Here is a 13232-nt window from a genome sequence, read left to right as displayed (position 1 = left end):
CAGTCATTCTGTCCAGTTATGAAAATTGCTATGAATGCAAATTAGCTTCATAGAAAGCATTTTCTGCTGAATGCCAATTTTACCTTCAATAGTGAAAGCCACACTGAGTTATTTGCACAGGAAAACTGCTATAAGGGAAGGTCTTGACTTGTTACCTTCAGTACCACTTAGTGGTTTTAATCTTCAACTAAGAAAGAAATCCATGAAAATATATTTAAAACTTTAGGTGACCTGCTTGCAACATGTTTTAGATTTGTTAAAAGATTTGCAAAGCTCTTGATGAGTTTCATCTAGTTTCCAGATGTCATCATAGAAACAAATGTAATATTACCATGTGCTACAAAAACTTCCTGCAGCTCTATTAATAAGTTTCCCATGATGTAATTAGAAAGAAGGTGCAGTGTTTTTTTTGGCATCTGTGAGTAAAATACTGTGCATACTTATGCTGCTGTAAACCCAGGCCAACTTAGTTCATTTTAATGAAGTTATTTTGGACTCAGTTCATGTAGAACTGAGTTCTGAAGTTCATGTATAGCTCTATCTATATCTGGGTATCTTCCCTGAGGGGTAAATACAGCAAAAGTTGTACAGTTTCTTTGGATTTTGTATAGGAAGACACTATTTTCAATATCAAAGATGTTGTAACTTTTCTAGCCAAAGTAAATGCTGTAAAATCCTTCAGGCTCAGATTCAGGTAGGGTTTTCATGTGTCCATAGCTGGCTTGAATAAGCTGGAGCATGTACAAGTGCCTAAGTCAGGGCCTTCAATCCTCTCCTCTAGGGCTCCTACTCCTCTTTGTATGTGAGGTTCATGGTCAAGCACCATTTTTGAGCTGGATGCCAAATTTCTAGCATGAAACATTTATTTTCTTCCACCAAAAAATTAATCTTTTCATTGTAGCCAGGTGAAGTCTCTGGTAGTGCCAATGTTGGTGCTTGTTTCTCTGTAGCACTGGTGTAGGTAGATGGCTTGAGACTGACACCACACACAGTCATTACTACTTTTCCTGAAACACAAAAACTGCTTAGGACTTGGAATTCACCTATCATTTCTCATGTGGAGGAACCTGTACCCAAATGGTCTTTTCATAAGACCTTATTGTCTTTTTTTTTTTTCCTGAACAAAGAACAAATAAAAGGAACTGGAAGGGGAAAAAATTAAGTTTTAATGGAAACACATTTTGTCTTTTTTCTGCTTGCCATAAAACATTAACATAGTAAACAAATTGATCTTTGCTCTTAAGTTCTTTAATAACATAAAGTATTTTGAGTTTTGTCATGGCTAAGGTATGGTTAAACCACATGTTGCTGGTCATGTTCCAACCTCTATTGTCACAGGCCTTTGACATCAAACTACATTTTTAAAAATAAAAGTTTTGTGTAACCCACTTCTATTCACAGACACCTTTGTTAAAAGTCATAATTCTGGGAAGTGTTTCAGTATATGAGTGGTAATGGTATTTTCTGACCTAAACTGCTTTTCCATGGGACATATTTCAAAGTCCAAGCATTCCCACTGCCAGCCTTTGCTTTCTTCCATACAGTACCTTTTTGAATGCTGCACGTCCACACGAGCAAAGCTTTGTAGGATGCTCTGAAACATTACATTCTAGACTGCTCAGCCAGTCATGGCACTGTCACAGTGGTCTTACAGTAGCAGACAGAGTTATTTCAAATAGGGGTGTGGAAGAGAGAAAGTGTCACTTTAGTCCACTTTTCAGAGTGGTTGGTGTAACAATATATAACCTTTTTTCCTTTTTTTTCTTTTTTTTTTAACGCAGTGTAGTTCACAATAATTTAAAATACTCTATAGACATTTAAACGATATACAATAATATAACTTAATTGGATTCCTCAATTGTACTTAACAAATACTATTCTAATATATTTACAGTATCTAGTACCATAAGACTGTGCATCACTGTGTTTGGGAGCTTTATTTGCTTCCTGTCAAGAATGTAGTGAAAGTACAGTATTATCACTATTATTCAACAACAATACCCATGAATCCAAGGGATTTTAAATTACATGGAATGAATCTAGAATTTTGGGGGCCCCTGTTGACATCTGTGAAGTTGCACTTATTCATGCCAAGGCTGGTATTCAGAAATCAACAGCAATATTGGAAAAAATAAGCAATTTTGCATTGCTCTGTGAGAGAGTCATCAAAGGGGTCTGATTTTCAGAGGGTAAGTGCTTGGGGTCAGAAAGGCACGTCTTCACAAGTGTTCAAGTGAAGGTCCCCAAATACTTAGTTACCTAGTAACTAATAGTTACCTAGTATTAGGTCCACAAATTAGAGTGGTGATTCTGGCTCATTCACATATCCAGCACAGGAGCTGGTGGGGCTCTAGGTCCACCAGCCCCTTGCCCCAAGAGCACAATGTGATGGACAAGTGCTTCTGTGTCAGGTGGGGAGGGCTCATGGCTCTGCAGCCCCTCAATGTATGTAATGAAATGAACCAAAAGCTAAAAATGCAGATATGCAGATGTAAGGACATTTTTAATCCAAGTTTTCAGAAAATCAGGCAAGGACCCTGGGGACAAGCAGACAACTGCATGGTTAAATGGGCTGTGCTCTAAGTGGGCATATCTGGGCTCTTGGGGTTAAAACACTAGATTTTACAGTAGTAAAATATCTGAGGCTGTTTTAAAAATCTCTCATAGGGAAAAGGTGTGGGAATTAGGATTGAGTGCTATAAAGAAGTGAGCTTTTTTCTTTTAACATTCATGTGCTTACCAGGGGTACATTATTGTCAACCTTAAAATAATGATGACAGAGACAAAACCAAAGTTTGGCTTTCTTATGCTCCTGAAGCCATGACAGCCCAGAGGTTGCAGCAACCTAGAGCTCAGTTGCCAGACTTTTATTGACTTCTGGGTGCATGCTGAGCATAAGTTTTTTAGAAGTCTTGGAAATACTAGCTTTCAGCCACTAAAGGGAAAAGACAATGCCTGGAAGATCCTGCCAGTGCATTTAATGTCAAAGCAAAACCTTTGATGTTTGCTGAAGCACATCTTTGTATCCTAAAACTCCCTATGAGAAGCTGTGAGCAGGTGCTCCACACCTCAGGCCTGAGTCTAAAAAAGTCATTCTTATTCAGGAGGCGAGTAGGAAACGTCGATATCAAACATTGGTAACCAAAGTTTCATGTGATGTTTTCACTCAGTTCTGGCAATTGCTTAAGGCCTACAGTAATTGAGCTGTCTAACAGTGGAATGATAACAGATCAGTAGCATTGAAGAACTTAGGGAGAACCAAATACAAAAGTCATAAAGTCAGAGTTCCAATAAGTTTACATTTAGTACAGAATTAAGACATAGCTACCCGTTAGTGCTTAGAAATTTTTTATACTATTAAAAACATAAATAATTATTTTTAATGTTCATTCAAAGAGTTCCAGTGTTACTGGCAGCTGATGTAATTTTGTGAATGTTTGTTGGGGTCTTTTTCCAAACTGATAGTGGAGTATTTCTGCCATAGATTTTGCTCCCTACCAGTTGTTTGCTCTCTACCTGCTTTCATAGAAATTTTGGTTTTTGCAGTGAGAATTCTGTGTTCTAGTCAGTGAAGATTTCATTTCCTTAAAAAAGTCTTCATTTGCACAGGGCTAGACAATTTTGTTGCTGTGAAATAGAAGAAAGTGTCTTTTTCTTTTAAACATCATGGGAGCTGCAATGCAATCAGCTTCTCTGATAAGTATAATTTAAAACACAAAGAGAACTCTACAACATCCAGACTGTAGTTTAAAAAATTAAAAAAAAAAAAAAAAGAGAGAGAGAGAGACAGAGAGAAAGTTTCATGTGGTTGTCAACATCACCTTAATCCTGTTGCCCTTGTTTCCAAAGCAGTTACAACAGCCAGCCAGCCAAAATGCACCATCCTTAGAAGTATAAGTAGTAGTAGGGAGGGAGTGGTTGTTGTGGTGTTGGCTGGGGTTCTTTTCCCCAAGAGGATCAGATGTGCAAAATGATGCTGTCGTTGTTTGTCGTACTCCACTTTCCTCACTCGTGGCAGTTCGCTCTGTGGGTTTGCACACGATGCCGTTATTTGCAGGTGAACACTTCTGTCCGCTCACTGCACGTGTTGCACTTCACAAAGCAGCACCAGTGGAATTTGCAATTGCATTGCCACACCTTGGTGTACTGGTGTGTGTTGTACCCTCTTCCACAGCACATCATGTCGCACCCGTCCGCGTTGGGAGAGGTGCGGTTGCAGAGTCGTCCCTGGGTACCGACGCTCCCTGTGGAAGCGTCTTCCTCACAGTAGTTGGGTGACTTTTCAATATACACTAAATCTGTTTCCATGGGTTTCTGGTAGCTCTTAATCTGCTTGATCTTCAGGAAGGTTGGCTGTCTCAGTCTACTGGCTCGTACCACCTCCACTTGCACTGCAGCATTGTATTTCTCTTTCAAAATATATCCAATCTCTCTGAATTTAGGAAGCGTGGTCCAGCAGGTCTTAGTTGTACAGGAACCTGAAACTCCATGGCACTTGCACTCCAATTTCATTCTCTCTTCGAGAACCTATGTGTACAGATATTTGCATATGGTTACTGCAGGAAAAAAATATTGCAAGCCTGCCTAAATCTCGGTCTGTTTAGTTCATATGAATATTCATCACTGCTGAAATTACTGCTGAAATTTTTCAGATGCATGCTTATAAATCTTCTCACCTCCCAGCAGAATGCTCCTAACACATTTTGTTTCAAGTGGCACCTGGTTGGAAATACAGTGTTTTATCATTTTTTTGGGAAAATATTTCCATTCTTTTTTCCCAATATTTGAGAGTATTTACATACGTTTTAAAAGACATTTCTTTAGAGCCACAGGGGACTTCATATTTTTCAAATAATTTTCATTTTGAAAGCAGAAAAAAAAATGGGTTTGGATGTTAAGGGGCATGAGATTCAAAATACTTAATTGCTTTAAGTAGCAACCAAAGAATGCTTAAAAAGGGTATATATTATGTGACTGAATAAGCCTACATGAAGGGAGCTGGAACTAGATGATCTCTAAGGTCACTTTGAACCCAAACCATTTTATGATTCTTTATTCAGTGCATAATTAAAGATTTTGCCTATATCCCTATACCTATACCACCAGTGGTAAACTTATGGACTATTCCACCCACAGAATGTCTCATCCCCTTTAAAAGCAGCATTCATTGTAGTATTAGTCCAACCATTAAGCAAATAATCAGGGAAAAAAATCCACTGAAGGGTCCTGCTCAACAGTGAACTGAAGAGAAATGTATTGCTGTTGTGGAGGAGGTTGAGCCAGAGGGGTTTAAGTCAGAGTCAGAAGGGACACAAATGGTGGCTGCTCGGGCTCCACTGCCATCCTGTTGTTTCTGCTGCAGCCAGGCCACTGGCACATCCCTCCTCCCCTGGCCAGGCTGTGCCTGGGGGAAGGCGAGCGATGTCCTCCCGCTCCGTGTGTGCAGCAGAGGGAAGCCAGCCCCACGGAAGCGCCTCTCTGTTTTTCTGCCCTTGTGCTACCACTTAAGCCTGACCATAATTACACCCACAGTCATCATTAGCTTATGAAAATCAAGGCCTAAGAACAAAGCGAGCTGATCTTTCCCCTTCGCAATGGGACGCTAACAAAGAAATATGAGCTACTGAGCTTGTCTGAAAGCATTACTGATGCTGCAGACCATCTCCTGTCGTGGTTTCGCTGCAGATCCCAGAACATGACTGAAATGGGCAAAGGATAAAAGGGCCGAAATCTGAGTACAATGGCATAATGAAGTAGGAGGGAGAAAAAATGCTTACTGCTTCAGAAACTGGCCTTAAAATAAAAGCTGTACAGATCTGGTTATCCCTGCAAATAGAGGGCACCCTCCTGAGTTGTTTGAGTTTCACTTAAATTGTATGGTTTGTTTTTTCCCAAATTTCTGGGGTTTCAATATTGAAGAGAATATTTGGATTTGATTCTCCCTTAGCAACATACGGTAGCAAGTATGCTAAGATAGCTGAGCAACCTATGCAAGAACCATAAAATATCCAGAGTTGAAAAGGACCCTTTGAGTCCAGCTCAGGACAGCTCCACAATCCCACCCTGTGCATCCCTGAGAGTGTTGTCCAAATGCTCCTGGAGCTCTGGCAGCCTTGGGGCCCTGATCATTCCTTGGAGAGCCTGTTCAGTGCCCAACTTCCTCTTGGGAAGAGCCTTTCCTGATATCCAGCCTGACCCTCCCCTGACCCAGCTCCAGCCATTCCTAGGTCCTGTCCCTGGTCACAGAGAGCCGAGATTGGAGCTTCACTGCCTCTCAGGAGGAGCTGCAGCCCCTCTGAGCGCTGACCTCAGTCTGCTCATACCTTAGACCTTCTAGAACCACCGGCTTTACCAGGGTCAAGGTCACATTATCCTATCAGATGCAGAAAAGGTGTTTCCCAGCAAGGTTTACTGAGTTGGGAAAAAAATTCCTATAGCTGCAAATGCTCTAAAAGAAGAAAATCAGCAAGGCTGTGGTGACCTGGGTCTTTTGTGGACACTGGAATGCCCTGTATCACCTTCCTGTCTTCCAAACTGATAGAAAACTTGCCACCTTCTGCAGCAGCAGCATTTCAGTGGCAGTGAGGAGATGGATGCACTGCCACATATTCTGGGATCTTTTAGGAGTCTTCAGGGTCTCCTCTGTATCAATTTCCAGCCTATGGAGAAAGTCTTTTTCCAAAGACCTCCAAATAAGATTTTAATCCTGTTCACAAATCTGGATTCAAATAACCTATTGATATTTAGATGTACTTGTAGATATATATAAATATGCTTAGAAGTTGTGCTTGATATTGCTGAAAAATGTTTGTTTTTGTTGAAACTAACCCATTCCTACAGCTTTTTCAGCATGCAGTTGCAGTTGCAAGAACTGCAGCAAAAATCCATGACAAGAGGTGGGTGGAGGTGACTTTTACACCTCCACCAAAGAGCACTAGGATCTAGGGATTTCCAGGAAAGCATTGTCAATGGGATTTGTAACCCCTGAGTTGTACTCCTCTTTGAGCAGTAAATCTTGGTGAATATGCTCTATATGTGTTTCTGGAGTCCACATTTTGGTGGAAAAGGCCAAGCCAATAAATTGCTAAGAGAGTGAGAGGAGGTGAAGTTCGGTGAAGTTCATGAGGCTCCTGATTCTTCTGTGGGTTCAACACTGTGGGTACTGCCCCAAGGAGCTTCCCTGATACACTAGGAAGTGTCATTGCTCCTGAAAGAAAGACATCACCCATTTTGGTGTCCTGGGTGGCATCCTTGGAAATGTGTATTCATATATGGGTGCCTGTCTGCCTATATAACATTTGTTTGCCTGTGTGTATTTAGTTGAGATGCTGATGTTTATATACATTATTACTTACATTATATGTATATTATTTATAGACACTGCCTGGCAGCCTGTATAGTACAATCTCCAGCAATTTTATCCTAAGTCTTGATTTTTTTTTTTCTTTTTGCCATTGTCTTTCTGGAGGTCCAGTTTTGTGATTTATTTTGGTGAGCTGAAACCTGATTTCGCTGCTGTGTTTTTTCAAAGATTCCCACTGTTTTTGATGGTGGGAGGACTTGCAAATGCAAACCATGCAGGCTCAAAAAAGCAGAAGTTTCAAAAAGTATTAATTCATGCTCCTGAAGCCAATCTTGCAGGTTTTTTTAATTTTTTTGGAGGCTTCTCTCATGAATGTGGAATGCTTGGGGTTACAACACTGAGCAGAGGCCCAATCATCAGGTAGTTAAATTCCTGAATGCTATAATTTGTGTGCCCACAGTCAGCTGTGGGTATAAAATTGTGCCCAAAAGCTTGGAGGTCAGGGAATACAAGGCCCAAACTAAGCAGATTCTAAGCAACATTTTTTTCCCCTCTTTCCACCCAGATGCTGCAGAGTGCCTTTCCTTGCTGACAGGCCAGCATGGTCTGGCCCTCCAGAGGAATGTCTCTCTGCCTGGTGTCTTCAGCAGCTTCCCACCTGCCAGGGAGGTGCCATGACCAGATCTGACTTTGTTTGCTCAATGCTCTGAATGAAGAGCAGCCAACATTTAGCTTCCTAAAAGTCCCTCCTGCTCAGAAAATTCCCATTGAAGCTCTGACCCTGAACCTTAAAGGTACTTATTTACTCAAATCTAAGACACTATGCCAAGCTAGGTGCTTAATTAAAGATTGAAAATCATTAGCTCATATGAGCCACTCTCTCAGCAGTTTCATTTGTCATATGTCAGTGCCTCGTATCTAATCTTGAATGGTTTACAGCAAGATCTACCTCCCAGAGCAATTTCCCATCATTGGGCTGTGCTACCTCAGATTAATTGTAAGAACATTCCTCAGGTCCCTTTTCCACATACAGGCCCACTCCCACCCCAGAATGATCTTGCCAAGTAAAATTTTCTAACTACTGCTACTTAGTTAAATGAATTGTGAAATAGAACATTAAAGCTTTCTTAATCCCACATCTTTTTATACCTATATAAATCATACATATAAGATGCAATTTGAGGGCTATCTGCTGCCAGTAAAGTAGAAAAAGGCTTGTGAAGACCAAAATAAAACCAAAGGATATGTATGAAAATCAATTCATTTTTTCAAGTTCCATATCTAGACCAACTGCATAACATCAGATACAGTTTCTGTACATAGTAAAAATCCTATTTGGAGAAAGTATGTAAAAATAATAGTTACATTGTGTGTGTGTGTGTGTGTGTGTGTGTGTGTGTGTGTTTTGACTTACTCCTGCTGGTTTTTGTTTTCCTTAATGGAAATGCACATTGTTGGACCAAGTGTTCAATGTAACAAAATCCATATAACTTTTTGACTGAAGTATCAAAACTAAATAAAAGACTTGAAGAATTTTGCCTCATCAAATACACAAGTGATCAACTATTGTTTTGGGTAATAACTACCAAAGGAGATGGATTCTGGTTGTGAGATGTCACCACTTCTTTGATGCTCATGCAGCTGCAGCCACGAGAGCTGATGTCTTGCTGATGATGTGTGGGCACTGGCTAACCCAAGTCTCAGTGCAGCCTGGGGCCCACCCCTGCTGACAAAGTGCTGGTCTCCTGGACCTATCTGGGAATCCAAGCTCGGTTTGTTTGGGGTTGGATTTTTATCTTGGATAGGCAGGGGTGTAACTAAGATTAGTAGGGTTTAATGCTACTCTTCTAATACAAATGTCCTGAAATTACTCTTTGTTAACAGCAGATCACAGAGCCCAAAACGGAGCAGTTCATGGCATGTCTCCTTGGGTTGTGCCCAGCCCTGTAAAGAGGGAGCATGGACCCAGCAGGAGAGGAATAAGAGTACTTCAGCTGCATGGTTTTCCTTCTGCTCCTCTGTGAAGCTGTTCCATCAAGCATCACAACAGTATTTATATTCTGTGGGATGTGGGATGAGGAACAGAGTTACTGTGTTTTTTCCTCTTGTCATGCCCGTGTTTTTCTTATTGTTCAGTTTAATGGGAGCAGGGGTCCTCTACTCTGCAGCAGACATGGGGTGGTTTTTTCCTGCCACTGACCAGAGCTGGCTGGGGTCCCTCAGGGGTGCCAGGATGTATCAATTAATCTCCTCCACTTGCCTCCCTAGGTAAGGCACCCTCTTCCATAGTTTCCCCACTTAATGTGTTGAAAAAGCTGAGGAAGGCCCACTGCACTCTGTACGCAAGTTGTCCTCTTGGCTAGCAGGAAAGTTAACCCAGCAGTTTGGGACCTACTGCCCATTAGATGGATGTCCCTGCTGTTATGAGGATGAACAATAGCCTAATCCATCAGTGTTTCTTCTCTACTTTCTAGGAGAGAAAATAGCTGTTTGAGCAATAAAGGGCTGTACTTGGTTAAAACACTCTGAATATTATTTTTACAGTGAAATATTGCAAAGGAATTTCCTTCAGAAGCATCCTCCCAGTCATCCCCAAAGCAAGTGTGCTTACAGTGTTCCACTCTCTTTTCTATGGGATTTGTTGTAAACCTTAAAGGTAAAATATCACCTGAAATAGTTAAAAATATTTCACTGGTAGTTTTATTCTGTCGGGCAGAACAGATGTGTCAGGTTTGAGGTCGTGCAGTGATATTTCACTAGATGCTTGATACATGCCTTGCATGCATTACATGGTATGGATGGGCATGCACATTTCTTGAATAAAACCATTTAGCAAGTCCTAAAATATTTGGCTACTCCCCCCTCTAATTTTAAAGCAAATTGTTCAAAAGTAGGGTAGTACCAGATGTAGCTGCTGGCAGTCTGTGTTAAGGGTGTGTTTCTGGGAGAAAAAATGAGCTAACAAATCCAGCCCAACTGGAAGCAGGAGATATATCCTCATGAGATTTTGAGCCAAAGCTTGCATATTCAAGACATATGGATAAGTCCTTAGTTATTCATCTAACCCACCCAAGCTGTAACACCAAAATTTTTGAAATTGGATTTATGTAACTGTCTGCAAATCACTTTAAGTGGGAAGATGGAAAGTATGGCATGAAGCACAACTATCAAAAGCTTTTCTTTCATGAGTGGTCTTACAAGGGATGTGTAGTGAAATAATTTGTCACTTTCAGAAAAAGAAACTTTCAGCAAATGATGGACTCGAGGCTGTAAAACCTGGAAAGTAACATTCTTTGCATCCCTGAAATGACTTAGGAAACAAAGTCACATTTTAAAAAATATTTTGGGCATAAAATTAGTTGGCTTTCATGTTTGAAACTGAGATTCAGCCTCCACTGTGACTTCAGAACATTTCATTCAGAGTCTTTTTCTGGGCATTGCTTCTTATCTTTACATCCTTTCAGTGACAGTGTGGGCAGTCTGCAGCATGTTAGGCACTGTGCCTCTTGCAGGAATGAGCTGATAGTGCTTCATGTGATGTGAAGCATAATGCACAGACAATACACATAAATATGTATAAATATCCATAATTACATGCATATACACTACATATATTTATGTCTGTGTATGTAAATATACTGTGCAATACTGTACTGCCATATCATATCATATCATATCAAATCATATCAATCATATCATTTTTATATCTTTAGATGTTCATATAGGTAATGAATGGTCATCAGCAAATCACCTCATCAGCTAATCTACAGCCAAAGCAAGTGAGAAAAAAAAAATCCCCTTCCCAGTACCACAGGCCTATAGCACCAGAAACTGAAAAAGCCATGGCTTAGGTAGAAATGTTGTCCCAAGTAATTGAAAAATCTCTACTGAAGAAAGTCTGTTGTTTTTTCCTCATATTGTTATTGTTTCATATGAAAAATAAGCTGTTGTCATCTTACAGGCATTCAAAAAAGAAAAAAAAAAACCAGGAAAAACCCATTGCTGTTACAAAGGAGTAAATATTGGGATGGTGTCAGGCTGAGTGGCTGGCAGTCAGTGTGATGGGTGTGTTTCTGGAAGGGCCAGTTTTTTCTCCACATAACCACAGATCCTGTCTATTGTAAGAGCCTAATTGATTGATAAACTGTTAGAAACATTTCTACTTGTTGGTAAAAGCTGCAATCTGCTACCAATTTGTCAGTTTGTTCTTTTAACTCACCCCATAAAAACAAACAGAAACCTCAATTTTTACAAATGAGATTTCCCGTGAGAGACAGTCATTGTTTTGAAGCTTTCAGCAAAAAGTTAAGCTTAATGATGTGTGTTCCCAGATGTTACTCTAAGTTCATTTATCCCAGAATAAAGACACTTATTTCTAAAAATACATGGTAGAAAGCTGTCTCATAAAAAAGCATCAAAGCTGACTTGGTTTGTTGGTATTTAATTTTTCATTACTCTGTCAAAGTTCTGCCCACAGATCTCTCTGTAAACTTTCAGATTTGCAACAAAACGTTCTTTCAGTAACATTTGTGTTAGACTTATACTAGTTCTCCTCTGAGGGCTTGTTTTCATTTACCACACTTGTACTTTCCATCCCAAATCACAGAGGATGTTTAGAAACTGACAGGGAAGTTTGTTCATCTGCTCTTTCACCCCGTGCGGGGCCACTTTGCCTCCAAGCATAAATCTTCTGCCAGGAGAGTCTTGTGTCACCAGGAATTCCTGAGCACTTTTGCACTCCAAATTACACCCATGGCAAGATTATGATTTTGTCACTGGTGCTGTTTATTGCGAATTTATCAGAAACTTTGCAAAATTGCCATTAGCTGAAACAATTCTTAGAAATTCAATGCAGAGCCATTCAGGATGCAGTGTGGGGCAATTATAAGACTCATTCATCCCACAGTGATCAGAAATTCCCTGAGAAGCCTAAATGTATTTTTTTTCCCAAGGAGATAATTTATTAGAGGGTTTTATTGAACATCTCAGCTGTAGACTGAAGTAAAAGATTCCCCCAAGACTGTTTTTCCCCTCCTCTGTTCGCTAAGTTTGTGCAATTATTTTTACAGCATGCTGCTTGTTCCCCAAAGAAAAATTCCTCTGGGCTCTGTTTTTAGCAACAGTGAAATACCAGTAGGCCAGCTATTGAGAGCATCCCATCAAGGCAAAATATTAGAGCCATACTGCTGTACTTAAAAACCCTTCTGACATTCAGGCATGTGTGGGACAAGCACTGGGAGAGATTGAGAATGGCAAGATTTCTGACAGCACATGAGAAAGTCCTTGTGGTGGTATAAGAAAACATTCAAATTATTGTTTGGGGCACAAAACTAGTGGCCAGAGTCTTGACTAATGATCTTAGCAATGAACCTCTGGCCATGTGGGAGGTGTCCAGTGAGGTCATCAAGGGATTACCACTGACTTCTGAGCAAGTTGCAAACAATTGAATGTGGGGTTGGGAGATCTTGATGTCCTTTTTTCCTCATGTTTCTGTCTTGAAAGGCTCTGAGATTCAAAAAGAAGGCTAAAAGGAAGGGATCACATTTATTGGCTAAAAGTTGTTCTTCTTAATTAACTCAATTTGGTATGACGAAAATGAACTGCAAGACTTACCATTACAGATGTGCATGCAGGGGTTTTTAAATGGTGAAAGTGCTGTGAAATCTCTGTAGGAAGCTACAAAAGCATATATTTCCTTTACTCTCTTTACTGTCCATCACCACTCTAAGGTTGAAAATACCTTATTTGAAAATATTGTCAACTTCTAAAGCAATGAAGGAATTAAAAAATAAACTGAGTTCCTTGTGTTTTCCTTCTTACCTTTCATTCCTATTCATAACACGGATAAAATATCCGTACTTTGGTTCTTTATAATAGCAGTCATGAACCAGAAGTTTGGCTCTGACATGTGCAGGGAGGGTCAGAGCAG

General features: G+C 40.2%; 1 protein-coding gene across 2 annotated transcripts in view; it reads right to left on the bottom strand.

Moving 5' to 3' along the window:
• Window positions 1-1158: 1158 nt before the first annotated feature.
• The window catches only part of WNT7B (Wnt family member 7B), a 92911-nt gene continuing 80837 nt past the window's right edge, over window positions 1159-13232 (bottom strand). For both annotated transcript variants that reach the window (XM_056516193.1, XM_056516188.1), the window contains exon 4: window positions 1159-4527. In XM_056516193.1, coding sequence (XP_056372168.1) covers window positions 4048-4527 — 480 coding nt within the window. In that variant the 3' untranslated portion in view covers window positions 1159-4047. The remainder of the gene's footprint in view (window positions 4528-13232) is intronic.

The sequence above is a fragment of the Oenanthe melanoleuca genome, chromosome 1A (assembly GCF_029582105.1).
Source record: "Oenanthe melanoleuca isolate GR-GAL-2019-014 chromosome 1A, OMel1.0, whole genome shotgun sequence".
Taxonomy (NCBI): Eukaryota; Metazoa; Chordata; class Aves; order Passeriformes; family Muscicapidae; genus Oenanthe; species Oenanthe melanoleuca.
The sequence above is the reverse complement of the archived record's forward strand: the minus strand, read 5'-3'. Positions and strand labels throughout refer to the sequence as shown.